This window comes from Pteronotus mesoamericanus, unplaced genomic scaffold (assembly GCF_021234165.1).
Source record: "Pteronotus mesoamericanus isolate MK-2021 breed Mesoamerican mustached bat unplaced genomic scaffold, CSHL_Meso_final contig_73, whole genome shotgun sequence".
In the NCBI taxonomy this organism is placed as follows: Eukaryota; Metazoa; Chordata; class Mammalia; order Chiroptera; family Mormoopidae; genus Pteronotus; species Pteronotus mesoamericanus.
In genome coordinates this window covers 29,649,326-29,672,842 of record NW_026555245.1, presented here as the reverse complement: position 1 = coordinate 29,672,842, position 23,517 = coordinate 29,649,326, and the positions used below count along the sequence as shown (strand labels likewise).

Below are 23,517 nucleotides of genomic sequence, written 5' to 3'. Positions count from 1 at the left end.
TTCAGTGTCTCTCACAATTAAAAATGCACAGTCCTTTCACTACAGATTTATTTTATAGAGACTATTTGTTTACTTGTATGTAAATGAACATGTAAGTTAAAGATGTTCATTATTAATTATGTTTAATGTGTGTATTATATATGAAAACCTAAGTGATTGTAAGAATATATTCAGTGAAAGAAATGCATAGTAAGAAAAATGCATCAAAATTTACTGTAAGGCAATGGCAATTAAGAAAGTGTGCTACTGGTATAAGGATATAAGGGTCTAAAAGTATAGACATAAACTTATGAACAATTATTTTCAACAAGGGTACCAAGGCTATTCAGTGGGGGAAGGAAAAGTCTTTTCAAGAAATGCTGCTAGACAACTAGATATCCACATGCAAAAGAATGAAATTAGACCCTTCACACCATGTACATATATTAACTAAAAGTTACTCATAGGACTAAATGTAAGATCTAAAATTATAATTATTATAAAACTCTTAGAAGAAAACATGAGATAAATCTTGGGTAAGGCAGTAATACCTTAAATATGATACCAGAAGTGCAAATGACTAAAGGAAAAAAAATGGGTAAATTGGACTTAATCAAAACGATAAACTTCTGTGATTCAAAGGACACTATCAAGAAAGTGCGCCCTGGCTGGTGTGACCCGGTGCATTGAGTGCCAGCCTGCGAACCAAAGAGTCCCTCGTTCAATTCCCAGTTAGGGCACATGCCTGGGTTGCAGGTCAGGTCCCCAGTAGGGGGCACATGAAAGGCAATCACACATTGATGATTCTCCCTCCTTCCTCTCTCTCTACAAATAAATAAATAAAGTCTTAAAAAAATAATAAAGTGAGAAGACAGCTCACAGAATCTGATAAGGGACTTGTATTTAGAATATGTAATTCACAATTACTTCGTAGTCTGTTCATAAACCATGTCAAAATTGCCAGATTATGCTTGCATGTTTTGAATTTACTAAAATCATTGGTAAATATTTATATCCCCTGGAATAGGATTTCTCAGGTATCCCCAATTTCTTTTGAATAAAGACTGGAAATGACATTTGGGAACTTTGCTGTTAAGAATAGAAGTTCCTTGTGAGGGCTGTCATGGGTTTATAGCTGAGGGTAACGATTTCCTTTTCACCTAGCAGCCTTAGTAGCTTCAGAGAGTGGGGTTTGGCAGCAAAGGCTTCAAGATCTTTTAAGAGTTCCTATTCCAAACTTTTAGCATTCACTTTTGAGTTGGATATAAATTTATCATATTTGTTGGTTTTTAAAGGATTTACAGTATTTCCCCTTATCTGAGGTTTTGCTTTCTGTGATTTTAGTTACCCGTGGTCAGCCATGGTCTGAAAATACTGTATCAAATAGAAAATTTTAGAAATAAACAATTCTTAGGTTTTAAATTCTGAGTATCATGAAATCTTGCACCTTCCACCCCATCCCACATGGGACACAAATCTCCTTTGTCCGGCACACCCACCCTGTGTACACCGCCCAGCCGTCCATCATTTAGTAACCTTTTTTAAATAGTTATCAGATGGACTGTCATGGGATCTTAAGGTTCAGATAAACCTTATTTTACTTAGTAATGGTCCCAAAATGCAAGAGTGGTGATGCTGGCAATTTAGGTATGCTGAAAAGTAGCTGTAAAGTGTCCCTTATCAGTGTATGAGAAAAAACAGTGTGTATAGGGTTCAAAACTATCCAAAGTTTTAGCCATCCATTGGTGGTCTTGGACCATATACCATGCAGATAATGGAGGACTACTGTGTCTTCAAGTTCTGTTCTGATGATTCCACGCTACTAGTATGTTAATATTAATTTTCAAATTGCATGACTTTCTTCTTTGCTATACTATAGTGCATTTCATTGTCTTAAAGTAGGGAGATTTTTTCTAATATTGTGCTATTTCTGAAACTGAGTGGATACCACATTTGTGAAATAATGCTCTCTCTCTCAAAATTTCATCTCTTTCTGTATACATAGAGTACCCTTTCAGAATACTCTGTAGTAGAGAGTTCTGATGTCTGTAGAAATTACACGTTTGTGAAACATTAAAAAAAGAATGCAAATATTAAGAGAGAGAAAGACAAAGACTACATTATATTTGTTAGTCCAGTCTGTGGTCACTGTACTTCCTCTTGAATCCAGTTTCTCTGAAAAATTACGATAAATTTCAGTTACATTTACATGGGCTTTCATAGTGAACTTCAAGCATCACTCTTAAAAAAAATTTTTTTAAGGGTTTTCAGAATACATTTTTCCCCATGCTGATTAAAAGTTCTTTAAGGCTTAGTTATTTAAAGTTGCTAAGCATTTAATATTTAATTTTAAATCTAATAAATTATTAGCACTTATATAAAATAGTATTTAGTATTTTAATTAAAGTAAAAAAGATAGACTTTGCTTACTTTATAAAACATGTTTACTGTTTTCATTTTATGAAAAAAATTAAGACTACAGGGAATTTCAAACTTGGGCATGTTTTTGTCATAATCTGAATCTATTTATCTCTCTTTACAATGTGAAAGAAGTGATGTATTTGTCAGGTAGCATAAGAAAGAAAGGGGTGAAGGAACCACAGTGAATTTAATCTTTCCAATGAAGTTTTCCTCCTTCTCATAGTCCTGTATCCAAAGAACAAGAGACATTTTGGGAGGACACTGGTAGGAATATATCATTTCATTATATAAACTATGTAATTACATAGTTTGAGTACAGGCCTATTAGACAACATACAAGCAACAGATGATTTTTTTTTTAATTTTTAGGTTTAGATTGAAGTTTTGAGAAGACAATGTATTGATATTCAGCAGTTTTTTCCCATTATTTGTTCCTACTTGGAATAAATAAATCATTTCTCCTCTGTGTAAGAGGAAAAGTACCTTGTTCTTATTGATAGTAAAAGATAACAGGATAATCAGTAATGATAATCTGATGTCATTTTAGACCTAGCAAAAACAGATTATCTGACTCAGATAAAATAATTAGAAATAACTTAAATTTAAGAATAGTGGATTCCTAATCTCATTTCCAAGGTTAAAAGTCAACACAACCAGATGTTTCTGAGGACTAAACTAATCTTAAACCCATTTTTAAAGGATTACGTTTGATTATTTTTAGATTTAATTTTAAACAGGATTTAAATGTATGTATATTTTTACTAAAATTAATATTGAAGTTAAAGTGTTTTCAAAGCAATCAGCTTTAAAGCATTTTTTCTTTAGGGAACAGATTATTCTAATTATTCCTTATTAGACTGTTTAGCATTTTTTCCTGTTTCTAAATGAAATGGATAGTGATGTTGTTATTAATGTAATTGATGTCAGAATTTCTTAGTGAGTAGTTCACACACAGCCAAGAATACTGTCCATTCTGACAACCACCAATACTCATAGTGCTGGGTGATTGTGTCAGTCATGTTTTCAGTCACTGAGCTTGGAGAGAGTTAATCAAGAAGTGCTGTAACAGCTGGTACAGCGCCTTCTGGTGAGGTTCTGACAGTGAGCTATTGTGTGCTGTGACACTGCTCTGACAGCTTATCTGAATTGTGTATACAAGCATTTTTGTGTTCTGGGCACCATGGAGTTTATGTAATAGCTTAAGCTTTTGATGGTGTCTCTGGAGCTCAGTGTTTTTCGCAGTTGTGGTGAGGTTCATGGTAGGGTGGAGAAGATATATTTACTTGCAGTTTTGTAAAAGGCTTTACATTCTCAAAGCAAAAATTGAGCTTTTGCATTTGGTCTCACAGGTAATGTTGTTGGACTCTGCTTGAATTACTCAAGGTAGCTTAAAGAAAGATTTTCAAATTAAGAGGGGAAAATGCTCCCCCCCCCAATAGTGGCTCATGGTTACCTAAATAAATACAGAAAGAATGAGAAATGCAGGAGTAACTTAATTTTAACTTGGTTATGTTATGCAATGAAAAGTATCTTATGTTCAAAATGTTAAGTTAGTTTAAATGAGACTATCTATTAAATACCATTCTCATTATGAGACAGTTAGTGGATTTACCTGCCTTTTAAAAATACCCATAAATGTAGTGCTGAGATTATTAATCCTTATAATTAAATTTTGCCAAGTATCCTACTGAATCAGTTGTGGTGAATTAGCAGCATTCAACTCCAAACCAGCATTGCAAATATGGAAAACAATTTGAATCTATTTGTATAATAGTACAGGGGAATAGTGTACTTTAATTTTCTTAAAGCATTACTGATTACTTGAGTGATTAAATAGAAGCTAAACATTTACAAGGTTTTTGGTTTTTTTGTTTTTTTTTGTTTTTGTTTTTTTTACATTCAGTTTTCCCCTCATCAATTTTTAATCTGAGTTTAAAACATTATAGGATTGGGGAAAATAGTGACTCATTTATAGTTAACTTGTAGATCTTTTTCTGCAATTATTCATACACTTTTCTCTGCTACATTTCATCAGTATGTTAGTTACTGCCCATTTCCCAGCCAAAAGGCCCATTCGCTCGCTCATCTTCTACTGATAACCAAAAATCTTACTGAAAGTATAATCTTGTATAAAAAATGTAAGGGTAGTTAACCTTGAGTATTGATTGCAAGCATATTTTTTTAGCTGTTTCCAATATTAAGTGTAAGGCTTATTTATACAATATATTACTGTGTATAATCATCCTCTTTGGCATCCTCTATCTTCCTATATAATTATTGCTTGTATACTCATTTGCTTTCACTAGACTGTAAGTTCCTTGATGCTAAAGACTGTGTCGTAATAAGTACTTAGTAAATTTTTGATAGATGGATAAATGAGTAAATGAATCTTGGTTTATGTCCTTAGTACTTTGTTTTTCAACTAGATTATAAGCCCCTTCTGGATATTGAATTTTATTTGTGTAATCTCCCAGAGTCCTGGTCATTTTAACTTTTATTATAAAAACCACATTTTTATTTAAACATAATTTTTTTAAAGTTATGTCCTTATACAATTGAGATATTTTACTCCAGGTCTTTCAGAAAGTATTCAGTAGGCAATATGAATAAGAATGAGGACTGCCATTTATTGAGGAGTTATTAAGGGCCCTAACTTATATTAACTCATTTAATCTCTCCGCAAAAAAAAAGAAAAAGTTTGAGGTAAGTATTAAAATTTAAAAATTGAAAATACAGAGTTTTAGTAATTTTCCTAAGGTTTTATAGCCCAAAAGTGGCTTGATGTATGGGAATTATTTTGGAAAGAGATTTTCAGTGACTATGTAATGTAAAATCTCCTGCTCCTGCCCTCTCACTTTGTTTCCATGATTGATTAAATCCTCATGTGAATTTCAGATACCTAATAAAAGATATAGCTGATCCTCTGTTGGAGATGGATGCTTAAAGAACCATTTATTTCAATTGAAGACTATAGTGAGTTCTGACTTCATAGGAGGGGAGAGAGCTGGTATTAAGAGGAAATTTTTTCTCTTTGAACTGTAGATATAAATCAAAGAATCATGCTATTTCTGTCTATGTTCAAGTAGTTTAGTACTACAAACATGTATTGAGTATTTGCTTTGAACAATGTATGCTGCTAGGTGCTATGGAAGATGCAAAGTTAAATGAGCTTGCTGACCATGTGTTGATCTAAGGTGCTAAGAAGTCAAGAAAAGGTCTGTCTGAGAATTAGTAGAAATTGGTAATAAATAAAACAGGTATATAATCTCTAGTGAGAAGATTTTTTGAATAGTTTTTTTAACTCCAGATTAAATTAACAGTCAATGAATTAGGTATGTGGAACAGAGTTAAAAAGCATTGACAAGATTTATAATAAATAATAAAGAGTCCAGGCAATCATTGAGGTTAGACTAAGTTGTCTTCAAGGAGTTTTTCTGAGAGAATGTTCTTACTTTCATCAGGTCTTCAGTTTGGCAGGTCTTAGAAACTCCATTTTGAAAATGTTTCCAAGCTTTGCGCAGTGGCAGTATCGTAGCTAAAGAGGTTTATTCAAGGTGAGATTATTGCTCATTGAAAATGTTTCCAGAGTTAATTAGACCGAGAAGCAATAACTCTTACTTCCAGACTTTAAAATGATAGTCATGGAAACCAGTTTGACAGTTTTGAGTCCCTTATGCCTGATTGTCAGGTGTGTCAAAGGACTCTTTACATTCTTTCTCCCCTGTAAAAACATATATGGCAAAGTGTTGGTTGATGAGAATGAACTCAAAGCAGGAAAAGTTGGTTGGATGGAGTGTATCATCAAAGTATCTATTCCAAGAGGACTAAATTCTCAGGTCTGTTACCCCGGAAACGTTTGGTGATAAATTCTTCCTCTTGCTTCTCAACCCTCCCAATGTTTCTAGTAGGCAGTGACTACCTCCCTCTTCTTTTCTGCTAAGAACTCTTTTTTTCCCTATTTTAGATACAGTTTTAATTAGTTTGGATACAGCTTTATTTTTAAATCAATCATACTTTCTTAGGCTGAATCTGAAAGGTCATTTCTTAGGGTAAGTTCAGCCATCAGCAGAAGTATAAAGTATTGGTTGATAAAATAGGTAATGCTTGTATTTCTGTAAGTTTTGCTTTTTCTAGTTTATTCTTTTTTTAGAAAATAAACTTTCAGTTTTAAAATGGGAAAGCATTCTCACATATCTCTTAGTTATGTAGACTGGAGAAAGTCTTAGCTACTTTGATCATTAGACTGTAATCAAGACAAATATTACTTTGGAAATAAGATATTCTGATGGTAGACAACATAAAATAAAAACTTGGTTTGTATTATTCCTTGAAGAATGAATATGTCTGGATAGCTGACTTTTATATAAAATTAAGAATTAATAAATTATACTCTTTAAAGATAGCAATTATCTTATTTGTCATTTTCTAATGGTCACTAAAGGTATTGAATCATATATGTTGAATAGAATTATGTGCACCAAATTCTATTTTAATTATTTTTAGTTTGTTTTTTTCTAAAATCTTCCACATTTTCATGCTTTATGACACACAAAGTATATTAAGCCTAATTTGGCACTTGAAAGTAACTTACAGTTTTAATGTTCCAGCCAGTAGTAACTTCTCCCCCTTCTAGTTTGCTATTTCTATTGTGCTTATGAATGTGATAACATAGTAATTTGTGTTGCTCTGAGTATGTTGTGTAAATGTCAGTCCAAAAACCTCATGACATGTTTGGTTGATCAATTATAAATGTTATAATTTTGTCTTATAGCAGTATTCAAGATAGCTGAGTTTTAGAGAGATTAGCATTTGCTATTACGAGAGAAAAAAATAGCCTTTATGTTTCCCATCACAAATTGTGTTCATAAAGTCATGGTTAATGTCATACCCTCTGATAGAATAACCATCTAATTATGATGACTTAATCCGTAGTAGTCTACTTTTTTCTTGAACCAGATTCTAGAAGGATGTCAAAAGCACTGAAAAGAAAAGTTTTTCTCATGTGAATTCTTTCAAGTTGATTCTTTTATTGCCACAAATAAGTTCCTCAAAGTTATAATCAAGTTGTACATTTCTGCATAATAAAAATTTCCTGTAATATTAGCTAGTTGTAGTAGGCTGACCTTGTAATTGCTTTTTTAATCCTGAAATAATTTCCAGTGTTTAAGTATTATTTGCAGCTGCAGTTTTATGCCTTTTATATATACCTTTCCAAATAGGACTTGACTCCTTTATTTTTGTGTATTTTTGCACAAGCTATCTCAGTTGTTTTGGAGCAGCCTGTCACTCATCAGTTCTAAGACACCATTAAAATTACTTCAGTCACTTTTTATACAGGTGAAACCAGAAGCTCAACTTTCCTCTAAGTCCCTAAGCAATGTAGTCATGTATTTGCAGACTGTGTTTTCACAAAAGAAAACACTATTTTAAATGAATTATGCAACAGAACCAAGAAAGGTTAATTTTAAATAAATTGTCATCAGTTACTACAAATTTCAAAGCATAATAGAAAAATTAATTAATATAGAATATATTGCGAATCTATGGTCTTGTCCCAAATTCCTAGGAAATAAAATTCTGGTTTTTTCTACTTATACATCTAATAAAAAGATTTATTTTTTCATCTGTGGGCTAACGTTAGTTATTCAGCTGTTCACATGTAAGAAATTAATGTTATAGCTATTCATGTAACTTCTATAGAGTCTTTTAAAGTGAAGGTGCTTTTTTTTTTAGTTTCATTAGAGGAAAGTTTTATAACCAGAGAAGTTCTTGGGATTGGAGTTGAAATCACAAATATTTGCATGAATAGTACTGCATAATAATAGTCCAGTCCACCTGCCATATATGAGTAAGCTAGTAAATAAAGGGTAAGAAGAAAAAAACTTCTCTAACTTTCTGGTATATTTAAAAGAAGATAGGCTCTGGCTTGGTTGCTCAGTTGGTTAGAGTGTCATCCTGATGCACCAAGGTTTCAGGTTCAATCCCCACTAGGGGCAAGTAGTTGTTCCTCTCTCCCTCTCTCTCTCTCTCTCTCTCTGTCTCTCTCTCTCTTCCCCCCCGTACTCCTCTCCCCCCATTCTCTCTGAAATCAATAAACATATCCTTGGATGAGGATTTAAAAATAAATAAATAAATAAACAGATATTTTCTTTTATACTACTTGAAAATGTATTTAAAGTGAAATATACAAGGTCTGCCTGGAAAATGTCCAGCCATTTAACAGCCATTTGTTAATATAACAAAAACGGTTTGTACAACATTGAGGTAACCTGGTAGCCAAGGACAGTGGACTGGAATGTGTTTGCATGAACAATGACGACTTCACTGTCCTAGTCAGTGGGGGCGGTAGACGCCATTGAGTGAGCATGTGTACTGTGTGGCTGTTGCATTCAAAATGACTGAGTGAGTAGAGCAATGAATCTGCATTCAATTTTGCACTAAGCTTGAACATTCCTCTGCAGAAACTATTCAGATGATTCAGAAGGCCACAGCTGTGGGCAGCTGGCGATTGGCAGCTTCATCATGACAATGGGCCCCCCTCCCCCGCGCCATGCATTACATCTTATGCAGGGTGTTTTGGTGAAACATCAAATCGCCCAGGTGACTCAGCCCCACTGCAGCCCACATTTGGTGCTTTAGTTTCCCAAAACTAAAATCACCTTTGAAAGGGAAGAGATTTCAGACTGTCGATGAAATTCAGGAAAATACTGCAGGGCAGCTGATGGCAATTGGGAGAACTTTGTGAGGTCCCAAGGTGCTTACTTTGAAGAGGACTGAGGTGTCATTGTCCTATGTCTATGTACAATGTTTCTTGTATCTTCTTCAGTAAATGTCTCTACTTTTCATATAACATGACTGGATACCTTCTGGATAGACCTCGTTTATCTAAGCTGAGATTATGCTGTTTGTTTTGATTTTTCAGATATTATTTATCAGTTTATCAATCTAATGATAGATGTTCTGTTAACATGAATTAAACCAGTATGTCTAGAAACTACCTTTTTTTGGTTGAATAATTTTTCTTATGTATTTATTAGAGCCTTATAGAAAAACACATAAGAAATTGTATTATTATGAAGAGACTGATTTTTCTGTTGAAGTAAAGGAAACAGTTTTTTTGTGTGGTTTATTTTTTACCAAAGAACACTAAAAAGTTCACTTGACTTTTCAGAGTAGTAGGTGTTGTAGCAGGCAAATGCATAGGTTGCCTTGTTGAATTGCAATTGTTTATGGAAGTCCAGAACCAGTAGCACTCTTTGGCTCTTGGAAGTTTTTTGTTCAATAGTGTCTTTCATTTGTATTTTTTGGTATTTTTTTTTTAATGCACATTCACTGACAGTTGAATTAAAAATACCGTATTTTGCCATGTATAATGTGCACTTTGTTGCCCAAATTTTTGAGGGGAAAAAGGATACACATTATACATGGGTAGTACTGATTCCCTATCTATATAAGTGTTTTTATTTTATTTATGCTTGTGCATTAAAAGTAGGACTAGAAAGCAATAATGATATCTGTGTGCAAAATAATACCCTGGAATACAATAATTGGTTTTGTTTCTGGATATAAATAAATAAAAAATTGAATTAAAAAATTAAAATGAAAGCTTTTTTTTCCTGAAAGTTTGGACCGAAAATGTGGGTGTGCATTATACATGGAAGCACGTTATACATGGCGAAATATGGTAAATACTGTATATATTTTAAAAGAATTGTCAAAGAAGCAAGTATAATGGAAAGTTACATTAATGAAGTAAGACTGCCAGAATTTTAGTGAGGTTTTATAGTGGAATAATATTGGGGGGGGTACAATGTAATGTTGATTTTGTTCAGCAATGTCTGTAGATAATTTAGAAATCTTAGTACCCATAAGCTGTTTAAATCTTCAATATAGTCTCTGTATATGATATTAAAACATTGTAAAATTACTATAAAGTAAAGCTTTGATAACTTTATGAGTATTTTTTTTAATTTTTAATAGGATACAACGTCCATTGAAAAGATGTCAAACTGTTGTGAAGAAATGTAAGTATAAAAGTGAAGTCTGTAGTGTTCTTATTAAAAATGGGAAAAAAAGAGCCACATTTGAAAACTAATGTGTGTATGTAGTGGAAAGATAGTGTAGTGATGGCTTTTCTTAGTGCCTTGTATAAGGCCTGAGCTAGACAGTCATAACCCCATCTTACTGTAGGGGACTTCTGGGCATGCTAGTTTTCATACAAAAGTACTGATCATTCTTGTTTTTTGTCTAACTAAAGTAACTTAAATTATTTGTCCTGAAAGTATATCAAAAGAGATTTGCTACTGTGTTGTTGATACATATTCTATTAAGCCTGAGATTTTCCTCCACTTTAAAAGTTGCTCTAGGTTGATTGACGACACAGATACAATATCTGCTATCCAGAGTTAAAACTCAGCTGCATGCCATAATGAAAGAAAAGCTGTGTTTGTGATGCTGGGACACAATTCATCAGAGTCCAGTAATGGATCCCCAGCCAACCTGTATTGTTTTAGTTGACTGAAATGCACCATGGGAGTGCTGTCTTTCACTAATAATGCTGTCTTCTGTAGATCGAGGCCCCGAAAGCCATGGCAGCAGACCTTCTCAGAAGTTTTTGGCACTCGTTGGAAGATCCTGTGGTTTATTCCTTTCAGGCAGAGGCAACCACTGCGAGTTCCCTACCACTTTGCCAATCACGTCTAAACAGATGGATGGTGGGCACAGATGGGTCCTCCATGCTGGAAATGCGTTACAGGTTTTCTGATAATAGAACGATGACAGTCTTCAAGTCAATTAAAATCCACCCACCAATCTTAGGCATCATAATGTGCCCCAGGCTTTATTTTAATAGTGATCTTGATCTTGTTGTGGGATTAATACAAGATCTATATTTAAGTTTTAAAGCATGTTTACTTTCAAATTAGCTTTCCACAGAGATTTCTAAAAATGCTTTTGTTATTAAACTCAAAAGGCAGTGATTGGATTGAAATAATTGTACATAATTTTTTTTAGTACTGACAATATTATAGATTTTAATTTATGGGAATTTTCAGATGTTTATTTAAATTTTTCACTCTTAAACAGTACTAACCAAATCTGACTTTAATTCTTCAGGTTTTACAGAAGGTTTTACACCTTATATTATATGTAAAGTTTCTTTTTCAAATATAGCTTAAAATATATTAGTACTTTCTCTTATACATGCTGCAAGATTTTTTTAAATGCAACATAGGATTGGACAACAAAAAGGCCATGTTTTCTTAGAAGTAGCTTTCTAATGTTTTCTCTTTTTCTCTTCATCAAAAACAGAGCACCACTAAAATAAAGTACCAACTATCTACCTTATTTTAAAGGAAAAATTAATTTTTATGTTAACTTTCCTGTTTCTTCTCCCTGTACTGTTGTAATTATTGATTGTTGTTAATATATTTGCTTCGAGTAGAAAATTTTTACTAAGTGGATATGTATTCCTATTTTACCCTAAGATTTTGATGAGCAAAAATGAAAGAGAGTATGCAATAATTCCACAGATACCTTTTCTAGTGCAGTTATGCCAGAATGTGTGGTTTTAAAATGCTGGCATAACCAGATGATATGTACTGCACAGTATAAAGAGGAATGTTCTTCTTTTGAAAAAATATATATACTTTTTACTTTTACTTAACACTACCTACTAGTAGATCTAAAATTACACATTGAAGGTTGTTTATACATATTAAGTATTGGCCAACTAGTCCTGAAATTCTATCTATAGGAAATTACTGTAAAAATAAGTAAATAACTTTTGTATACCTATAATCACCCAAATTGAAATTAAATTTTAATTGACCAATTATAATTTGGATTGAAAGGCCTTTTTGTAGCTAATGTTAGGAAATGACCTTAAATTAAGAAAACATAATGATCTACATTTATTATCAGCCTTATACAAATTTAAACTGCAAAGAGTGATGGTCTCTTGGAAAGCATAGAACATTTCTGTGAAAAGACCTTTAGCATGCTTTGAAAAAAATTCATCTTTAACATTTTTGCCATTAGAATATTGTAAAATCCATGTATCTTTTAAAAAAATTGTGTACTCAGTCTTTCCCTTGAAAAGAAGGTTGAAGGGGTCACTGTACTTGCAGCATATCAATAGTTTTCATTAACTTAATTTTGATAGTAGGGGAATCATACCTGAGAAATCAAGAAACAGTTACCATTATCAGCCAGTTAACTATACTGTGGTCACTCCTTTTCAGAAATTGTAAATATCTTCTAAAATAATAGAATAAGCTGTTCTCAGAGATATAAATACCATGTCTTACGTGTTCTGATTATAATGTTTTATTATTTAAAAGCTTAGAAGTGGCAGACTAAAATATGTATTGGTGCTGATAAGATGCATAGAAATTTAATATGAGAAATGTATTTATAGAGCTTAATGAACCACATTAGTATGTTCATGCATTGGAAATGGATTGGGTTTTGTGCAAACTAACATGTTGACCAAATTTGGCCTGGTGACAACTGTTATAAGGAAGTAATGTATAGATAATACAGATAGCAGTCCAATATCCTACCTAGCTGTATACATTCCTTTCATATGAGGACCTTGAGGAAACAGGAAAGGGAAGTGAAGATCCCTTAAAGAGCTTTATAGACACAATCATACTTCATGTAGTAGCAGGAGCTAACTTGAAAGGTACCTGGAATGTGCTCAGAGCCAACATCTGCCTCAGTAATGAGAACCAGAGGTGTCCCTTTCCCACTTTAAGGGGTTTTTGTTTTCCTTAGATTTACTATTTCTAGAGCATGTTTTCATCCCTCTTTTCTCTAAAGCCCTCGCTGGTCTGATCCCTCTGTGCCTGATCCCTCTGGTACTGCAATGCAAACTAGTATACTAGGCAAGGCATATATTTATTTTGTTTGAAAGGCAGAAGTGGTACATATCAATATATCAATATATTTATATAAGAATCTATATTAAGGGATATATATATATATACACACACACACACATATGTGTATATGTGTATATGTGTGTGTGTGTGTGTGTGTGTGTGTGTGTATATCTCGCTAATTTTGGGAGAGATATATATAGATCTCTCCCAAAATGAACATGCCTGACTGGGTTTTGTTAATCCTTGTTAGACGAGAAAAACCAGTGGATAATTTCCTAGGGAGTGCATAAACTCTAGTGTACTCTCTGCGCCCTCTTTTGGCTAATTGATGTAATTATACTGGGTCTAGAGATTGACTGCCCCACAAGTAAATTGTATAGCCAAATTCAGAACCTGTCAGAGGTGCAAACTTAGGGGGAGTGTATGTACAAAACTGTTATATTTTATGAAAATTAATGGTTTCTGTTTATGATGTCACATCTAATTCATACAAATGATGACTACTTTTATTTATGTATATTATATTTTTTACTGTCATTTACAAATTTGTATCAGATCAGGATAAACAAATGTAAGCCATTTCATGAATTTTTTTAAATTTTTATTTATTTTATTGTATTTTTTTTCATTACCATTTATACTTACTACACCCTCTTCCACCTCCCCCCTAACTCCCCCCCCACCTCCCCGCAAATACCACACTGTTGTCTGTGCCCATGAGTTCTTATTTTGGCAAATTAAGTCCTTAGAATTAGAAAACACATTACTATAAAATTACTAATTCACTAGAAAACACAGAAATCTATCATAGTTACATTGGCAAGCAAGTATATAATGTGTTTTACTGAATATCTAAAAAATACATTTTTTTAAATCTCAGTTTTGGAAAGATTTTTTTTTTTTTTTGCTGATTCTATTGCACTAAAATAGTAAGAGATTAATGGTTCTTTTTTATACTTTTTCATCTTTAACTTTCCTACTCAGAGTCATAGCTGCTGCTTTAGTAGCCAATTTATTATGTATTCTGTATAAGCATGAAAATAACTAATAATGTGCTGAGTATTAGAAAATATATTGATAAAGTAGTTTCTTATAAATACTTTATTCCATTTTAATAAGCAAAATATATTTTAAAGGATGTTTATATCAGCAAAATCATTAATTGGGCTTCTGGAAATGAGTCTTATCTAGATATTATAAGTTACACCTCTTGGCCAATTATATTTGTTGTTGTTCTTTTCCTTAAACAAAAATCTTAATGGGCTCAAGATTGTAAGCAAAAGTTGACTGACTTCACAATACCTTAAACAGTAGGCATTCAGCTAATGTGCTTTTGGTACTTTGTAATCAAGACTTAGAGTTTAAAAATATTAAGTGAACTGATGTTCCATTTTAAGAATAATACTATTTTGATTAAGGGTTGTATTAAAAATATTTGTGCTTAATGTAAGAGATAGCTTTATTTAGATTTTTAATGTATTAATCTCTAACAGAAGAAAGCATAGTTTCAATAGTAATAGAAGTAAAGAACATAAGCTACATAAAATTCAGTATAAAAATGGAGTTAAAACTTCTGTGAGAATGAACATCAGTAAATTTTTGCTAATATTTAGAGGTATTTTTCCCCTAAGGATGGTAGCTAACTATAAGTATTCTTCATTAGGCTTTTTCAAGTCATTTCCATACAAGCAGTTGGTTGAAAATATGTTTTACCCAAAAGAGATTAATAATTCTGAATGCTAATCATGAAGACTTAAGTTAGGACAACACTTCTAGTCAGGACGTGTGAAGTAATTTAGATTATGGCCACACAATGTTTTATGTGTTAGGTCGTGGGGCAGCTCAAATGTATTGCTATAAGATTACAATGTGTCCAGCCCTGGTTTACAGTGGCATTAATACTAACAAAGCTGCTAGCCTCTCCCGAAATTTTTGCTTCATGGAGAAATAGATCACCTAGCTCAAGTTTACTATACTATTGCTGCTTCATTAAATAAGTTTTATACATGACCTCTAATATATAGAGATATATATAGAATTTATTTGATAGAATTTATACTTACATTGAATAATTTATTAATAGATACAAGTAGGAGTTTTTTTACCCAGGTCCACCACTGTGGCTTTCAAAAATGTAAGTATTAGCAAGGGGTAGTTAGTAAGTCATGCACATTTAGTATATTCTACTTTCTAATATTGTTAACCTATAATAAACAAATGAATTAATTTATTATTTAATGTTCACACTTGTTACTTCATATTCTAAGAATCATCCTCTGAATTTATATATAACAAATTTCATTATGTTCTGAATTTAGCCATTCTCAATTGAGTTCTGGAATATTCTACAGTAGAATGTGAGGAAGAAAGAACCAGCTTGCTTAAAGTATTTTGAACCAATGTTGTTATTCTGTGTATTATTTAACACTTTTCCTGCCTTCAGGGTGATGATGATTTAACTTCAGGAAAGTGACTGTTTCTTCAGACATCTCCTTTCATTATCATTGTGCAGTTTTTAACAACAAAATTTACCATATTTTTGTCTGTTTTTTAGATGTTGTAATAGTGAGTGCTAGTGCTAATTTTCAAAAAGGAAAACAATGGTATTTAAAATTCTCAAGTTATTGGTATTTCTGGTGTTTTTCACTATCATTTTTTTACTATTATGTCCTCTTCCCCTAGTCCACCATAGAGGACATAAGAGTACAAATAAGGAGTGAGTAGCCAAAACTGCAGAAAGGAATTCGGGGAACTTAATAAGATGGCGAGAAGGCTGGACAGAGGATAACCAGCATCTCAGCGACAGGGTGGACTGGGTAGTTTCTGCGATGTCCCAAAACCCCTCTGCTACAATCATTAGCCTTATCTCTTGCTGATAACATTTTACTGTAAGAGTTACTAATGCAGGTGAGCATTTAGTTTGAGTTATCTAAGGAATTTATATTGCTGATCTCTTCAGCTGGTCAGATGCCTTTGAGAACCTATTTTAAATGTTAGATATTATAATTATATAGTGTATGGTGACATGAATTGTTAAGAAAGGTGCAGCTATTTAGTGCTGAGGAGGAATGAAGAGATTGCCCAAAGAGTTTGATTAAAAAATCTTGGACCTTTTTCACAAGTCTTCCATTGCAAAGAAATGATACTAAGTATTATAGTGAATATTGTCACCAGAGTTGAAATCAATAATTTGTATATAAGGGGTGATTTTCACTTTAAAATTTGTGCTGTTGTGGAGTTCTTGATACCTTGAAGGTCTCCATACCAATTAGTATCGTGAATACCTGTAACATGTAATGTAGTGCTTGCCACAGTTGTTCAGCACTCTGATCTTTTTGGTATTGATAGTTTTATATATAAACAATAATGTGGGAAAAATGGCAACAAAACAGGCATGTTTCTTTTTGTGGCTTTGCTTGCCTTTCTGACTAAATACAGGGTTTAATTGCATTGATTGTTAACTACAGGGAGAGGTTGTCTGCATATTGCAAGCTCTGTGTTCTTGCCAGTGTTCATTGGGTGATATTTTAACCTCCTGGTGCCTGAAGTTAGTGTTTTACAACCTCAACAACTAAAACACCCTGGTGCTACTCATTTAGCATTGAGTGACTTTTTTATTTCCTGTACCAAAGAATTAATTTTGTTTTTGGTTGACTGAGAGTTTTCATCTCACATCCTTATGTTTATAAGGTAGAATTTAATGTTACTAAGAACAATTTTGATTACTGGATCTTAGTTTTTACACACTGCTGCCTCAATTTAATTGGTTTTAAATGTCTCCCATTTGACCTTTTTTTTTTTGAGTTAGGCAGATTAGTATGGTTTCTCATTTTGTATTTTAATATAGATTGGCTACTTTAAAAAGTAGTTTAATGAGTTGAAGTTGCAGAAGATGATCTTTCCACAAGATATTTTGGTTATGCTTTATTTCTGCAGGAATATATGAGAAATAATAAAAAGTATACTTTTATTTCTATAAATGAATTATATAGCTTATTGGGCCCTTTTAATGAATGCTGAAACAAAATGCTGAAATGAAAAGGTAAGGGCCCTTTCTGATTACAAGTGAAGAATTCTGCATCTGTGTGTGCATGTGTAATCCTTAATGCCATTAAAGAATGACATTGTCATTTGTCTGTTTTCAAAGATAAAATTAAAGAACACTTTAAAAATACACATTATATATAAACATTTCCCAAGAGGAAATGCAGATGTACTTGATTTAAACAAAACTGTAATAGAAAATTGAATTTTACCAAAAAAGATCTCTATGTTGTTATTTACTTTACATAAAAAGTTGAGTATTTTAAAAACTCCGCTTAGTGATTCATTTTACAAACAAATGGGAGAAAAAACCCTTTAGAGGTACTTGTAATTAATTGTCCAAATGTAAATGCTATGTATACTATTCTGGTTTTCTATGTTTTCCCATAAACTTTAAAAACATTTGTTGTGTGTCCTTAAAACTGTGGCTGAAATGGTTTAAAATTCTGGCAGGAAGGTAACAGTGTATATATATTGGAAAAGTAGTCTCATTTCAGAATGTTCTGGGTAGTTTTCACTCCAAAAATTCTCATTGAATGTAGGTACAATATATGGTTTTGCAGTGAATTTTGAATGGAAAAAAGGAATCGAGTCTGAAACTTACATTAAACATGATTTAGGATCATTTAAATGATATGTAGAAATACAGATATAAATGTTGTTAAGAGGTAAACGCTAAATTTGAAAGCAAAATGGAAGAAAGAACAGTATGTATCTCTGTCAACAATGTATTCCCTAGATTTTGCTGCCACAATATCAGTAATGAGTTATTCAGCATGTTTATATATTATTTAAAATAATGTGGTTGAATGCAATTATTTGTTCAAGTTATTGGATTGTGGAGAGTTCTCAACTATCCTCCGTCTACCAGAGCTGAATAATGACAAGAAATTTCTGCTTTAGCATAGGTAGAATAAAGCAACGAAATGATAGAAGAATTTCCACCACAGAGGTACTTGAACAAGTGAGCTGCAGAGTTTAAAGAGGAAAAGGATGGGCTTTGGGAGGAGTGAGCACAGGTTAATGTGCTTGTATGAACTTTATGTCCCTGGAATTAGTCTTTTTAAAAAAACTGACTAGCAATGAATAGGCAAAATCTGTGGCCTTTTGAGATTCCTAAAATTTTGTATCAACCTCAAATTGTGTCTAATATTATACATCCCTAAAACAAAGGACTTTTATTTTAGTAGTGGTATGTTCCAAGTGCCATATAAAGATCTTGTTTTTAAATTAGGCAGTTGTTTCATTTAGTGCATATGTTTACATCTGACTGCTGTTTTGCTTCATTGCCTGTTTTTCCTTGCCTTTCCCCCTAAGAGCATATAAAGAAAATCTTCACTAACATTTCTAGTGCTAATGGTAATATGGAAAATAGTAGTTGAGAAATAAGAGACTAGATTGAGAAGAGGGAGGGAAAAAAGTACAAGTGTGAGTCATGTATCTGAGATAATACTTGTTTAACTGTTCTACACTGGTTCTTAAAATGAAAAACAAACTATGTATCTACCTTAAGAATAATGTTTTTTTAATTTATTTTAGTGATTTAGTTTTATTCATGTAATATTATTTCTATTTTTCTTTGAAGATTGTTTTTCATTTAAATTGTGGAATTTTTACTTCTCGAAATGTATTATGTAATGTATTTTTAGAAATATTATTTTTAAATAAATATTTTTTAAAAACAAAGGACTGTCTTTTTCCCCATTTTTAAAATCAAACCAGATTCTAGATTTTAGCACTATCAGTGTAATAGGCCAATTTTAAAAAAAGTTTTATGCAATTTGGATGATTATTCAAAATTATAGCCTTAAAATATCATTCTACCATGATCTCAAAATTCATTAGGTATTCAAGAAAAATTAGGTATATATGCTCGGGTTAAAATCGACGAATACAATATTCTGAATAAGGCATATTTGTCTTAGACATGACCCAAATGGCTAGATTTAGTCATACAATTTATCATTTATTGTTTCAGATACTTTTATGGAAATATTTTGTTTTTGAGGAGTAATTTACATAAAATAAAGTGCATAGAGTTTAACTCTATGTCTAGGTATTATTTTAGATGTAGAAATACGAATTACTTAAAGCCTTTGCTGTAATGAAGTTATATTCTGACTCTGGATACCTTTTATACTGACAAATTTCCAAAGTTGGAACTAATTGCTTTAGTTGTACATAGGAGTTGTCCCAAAGAAGTGTGTATTAGTATCAATTTGTCAAAAATATCATCTGAAAAGACAAATCATTATGTCTTAGAAACAATGAAGGAGTAAAAACTACCCTGAGAGTGAAAGATAGGGGCTTGACTTTATTTAAAAATTTTTTTTCTTAAGTCTTTATTGCCAGAAAAGTTAATTAATACTCTGGATTAAGGCATAAATTGAATGACTCGGTAGAGTTGCATATAAAAGTATAAACTTTGTTGCACTGGTAAATAAAAGCAAATTGTTGCATTTCTGACAAAATTTCAATGATTATTCAACTTTAAGCTTGCTCCTTTTCCAGTTTCCTTTGCTCTGTTTCTAAGTAGCGTTTACAATAATTAGGATTTCTTAGTGATGATAAATTACAGTTCTCGATCTCTTTCATCTCAGGACTCCTTTATACTCATAAAAATTATTTAAGGCCCCAAAGAATGTTTGCTTTTGTAGGTTTTCATTATCAATATTGACTTTATTAGAAATTAAAACAGATGTATTTTAAATGCTTACTCATTAATTGAGCATAATAATAAACATCACATGTTAACAGTGTGTTTTTATTTAGAGACCCATGATTTTATGTTGTTTGCAAATGTAGAATACCAGCCTTCATAAAAGAACGTTGGATTCTCGTACTGCTTCTGCATTCAATCCATTGTGGTGTTATTCTGGTTGAACTCTCTAGAGAAATCCAGTCTCATGCAAATACTGCACAGAACCTCCTTAATGATGGCCTTATGTCCCAATAAACCTATCATATGTTGAAAATATTATAAATGAAAATGCACCTAATTCACAGAAACTACTGGATATCATAGTTTAGCCTGGCTAGTTTCTTCTACTGAATGTGTCTCATTTTTGCACCATTGTAAAGACACAAAATCTTAAGTTGGAGGTCATCTGTAGTTGGGGGAAAAAAAAGGAATGTATATATTTTATCCTCACCCAAGGGCATGCTTATTGATTTTAGAAAGGGGGAGGGAGGGAGAGAAACATCAATGTGAAAGAAAAACATAGATAAGTTGCCTCTTGTACACACCCCAACCAGCCACCAAACCTGCAGCCTAGGCATGTGCCCTGACGGGGACTCAAACCTGTGACCTTTCAGTTTATGGGATGATGCTTCAACCAACTGAGCCACACTAGCCAGGGCAAAAAGGAATATTTTAGTATTCTTTCAAGTGACTGCACTTCTGTGATACAACACAAAAACTCATCACGTGCTCTCAAAGTTTGGTTGCAGTTTTGGACCAGAAACAATACGAAGAAACTCTTCATACTCTGTGACATTAAAATCTATTGGTGGTTTTTTCACTTTGGAAACTTCTCTTAACCCATACATGATTTAGTGACATCCTTCAATGGTCATTTGGGAATATTGGAGTAATGCAGATCTTCCAAATGTTGACACATTTCATTTTATAAAGTTAAATTAGGTTAAATTAAATATTAAAAATTAGTATTACCACTTCTTGCCAGAAAAGTAAGTACTGGGAAGCTATTAAACTCATAACGACGTACTACATTTTTCAAAATTCTAATTTTTCACTTGAAGGCTTGAATATTAGCAGAGGTAACCACATACTGTCAGTGGTTTTCCTTGAAGTGACATGTTCACTCATTTTTGAGAAAATATTTGCCACATACCCACATGTGGGAAACCATAGTTTGTCAGTTATTTTTCTGAGTAAAAATGGGGTTCCATGAAAAACATGGCTAGTTCAGCTTGCAACTCAAACCGTCACACCCGTGCTTATCCTCGAGTGAACAATCCTACTTTGTAATGCAGGTGAAATGCCTGGTGTACTGCCCATGTTGCCAAACAATATTGAAAGTATAGTCAAAATGCAAGATTTAATGAAGTTAATCGTTTTTACTGATTTATCAAGGGTATTGTTAAATACATGATTTGCATTTGTATATTCCTGCTTTTGAAGTACTTAAAATATAGCACCCTTAAACATTCACATCTATTAAGCTTTGTTATAAAGAGACAAAAACTAAAAATACAAGATAATATTTTAATACTGAAAAAATCATATGAGAAGCTGCCAGATACTGTAGATGAACAAATGCATACAAATGCTGCTCTAGGCTGGCCAGTTACCATATGAGCTGCAGTTATATTAGCATGCAAGGGCAATTGGAGGGAAAATTGGACCCTGTGGACATCCAGCTGAGCAAACAGGACTGAGGAAGGATAGAGGATGTGTTAGTATGAAAAAAATACATCTAAGCTTACTAAAAAAATATTTATACCAGTCACAGCACATTCTTTGTCCTCTGGCTTGCCTAGTATTTTTCAAATGAGCCCTCTTCTCCAAACAAAAGAGCACCTCTGTTTGAAGATAAAGCCCCCAAATACCAATGTGTTTTGCACATAAAAAAAGCCAGAATAATTCAGGAAATATAGAACTTGGAATACACATATCCAAACATTCAGATGCTACTGTACATATGCAGTTGTGTGTCAGTAGTAGTAGTTTACTTCTGGCATGATGTGGATGATTATCCTTAATACAGAAATTCACTATTCTGCACACACACGTGTATTTTTGAATTCCTAACAATTCTTAACATGGTTCTTTTTAAAAATTTTTGTTTTGTTGTCACTATTACAGATGTCCCCCATTTTTCCCCTTTACCCCCCTCTACCCAGTAACCCCCCCACCTTCACCACATTGTTGTCTGTGTCCATGGGCTGTGCATATGCGCATATGTTCTTTGGCTAACTGCTTCCGGTCCCCCCCACCGCCCTCTCCTCTGAGATCTGTCAGTGTGTTCATATGTCCATGCCTGTGGTTTTATTTTGTTCTTCAGTTTATTTTGGTCATTACATTCTACATGTGAGAGATCGTATGGTGTTTGTCTTTCTCTGACTGGTTTACTTCTCGTAGCATGATGTAATTGTTCCCCAGCTCTAACTTGTGATGATTTTTGACAAAAAACTAATAATTGAGGATCTGCTATGATGTGGAGGTTTTATAGTTCAACTATGGGATGAGTGATCCTTGACGAATAACTGATGACCATCAAATTAACGAAATTTATTCTATAAATTGTATAAGTTGTGTAGCTCTAAGCCAAATACCCTCATTCCATTGAACAGGTTCGTATTTTAATTACACTTAGAAGTTACAGATATCAAAGTTTTCTGGGTGGTCTACACTTGTTATGTTGACTTGATGACATTTAGAGAGTTCTTGAATGTTTGAAAGCATTTCAGATATTTTCAACATGGAAAAGGACCCAAAATCTGGATGATGATAATGTATCTAAAGTGCTCTTAAGTTCTGCTATTCATTTTCCATGTTCATTTTTTGTTTTTGAAAATAATTTTAATAATTTCAGTGATCACCGTGTAGGTCAACTCTAAGTGGGTCTTCAGTGATCCTCACCTCATGGTATTCATACCCTTGTAGCATCTTCTCTTTCTCCCTCACTGGAGTTAATGCTATTCTGAATTTGGAATTTATCCTCACATACGTGTTTTTGTACTTTTATGTGTGTAAACATGAAAAATACTTTTGATCAATATTTGAAATTTTATATAAACCTCCTTGCAGTAGCCCCTGCTTTTTTTCCCCCTCCAAAGCACTTAACCATCTTGAATAAAATGTGAAAAATCCCCACTTTCACTGTCCTTCCCAAAGATAGCTGCTGGCAATAATTTGGTGTCTATCTATTCCTCTCCTATATATGACATGCATAATTGTTTGGTTTTCTAGGGAAACTACTAACTTTTCTGTGATTTGCATTTTTAACTTAATAAATCTGGGTGATCAAGACATAATAGCCTACCCCATTCTTTTATAACTTTTTGTAGATGTCATCGTATCAATAGCCTAGGATTTATTTAACCATGCCTCTATGACAAACATCAAACAGATTTATTATTATTTTTTTTTTGCTATTAGTAACAATGCTATAGTAAACACTCTTACACAGAAATCTTTGTGGCCACTTGCTAGTATTTTTGTAGG

General features: G+C 32.8%; 1 protein-coding gene across 1 annotated transcript in view; it reads left to right on the top strand.

Annotated features, from left to right (window-relative positions):
- The window catches only part of ZDHHC21 (zinc finger DHHC-type palmitoyltransferase 21), a 64,576-nt gene extending 53,321 nt beyond the window's left edge, over positions 1 to 11,255 (top strand). Inside the window, exons 8-9 of the mRNA XM_054583285.1 lie at positions 10,381 to 10,424; positions 10,971 to 11,255. Of these exons, the coding sequence (XP_054439260.1) occupies positions 10,381 to 10,424; positions 10,971 to 11,103 (177 nt within the window). The 3' untranslated portion in view covers positions 11,104 to 11,255. The remainder of the gene's footprint in view (positions 1 to 10,380; positions 10,425 to 10,970) is intronic.
- Positions 11,256 to 23,517: the final 12,262 nt, after the last annotated feature.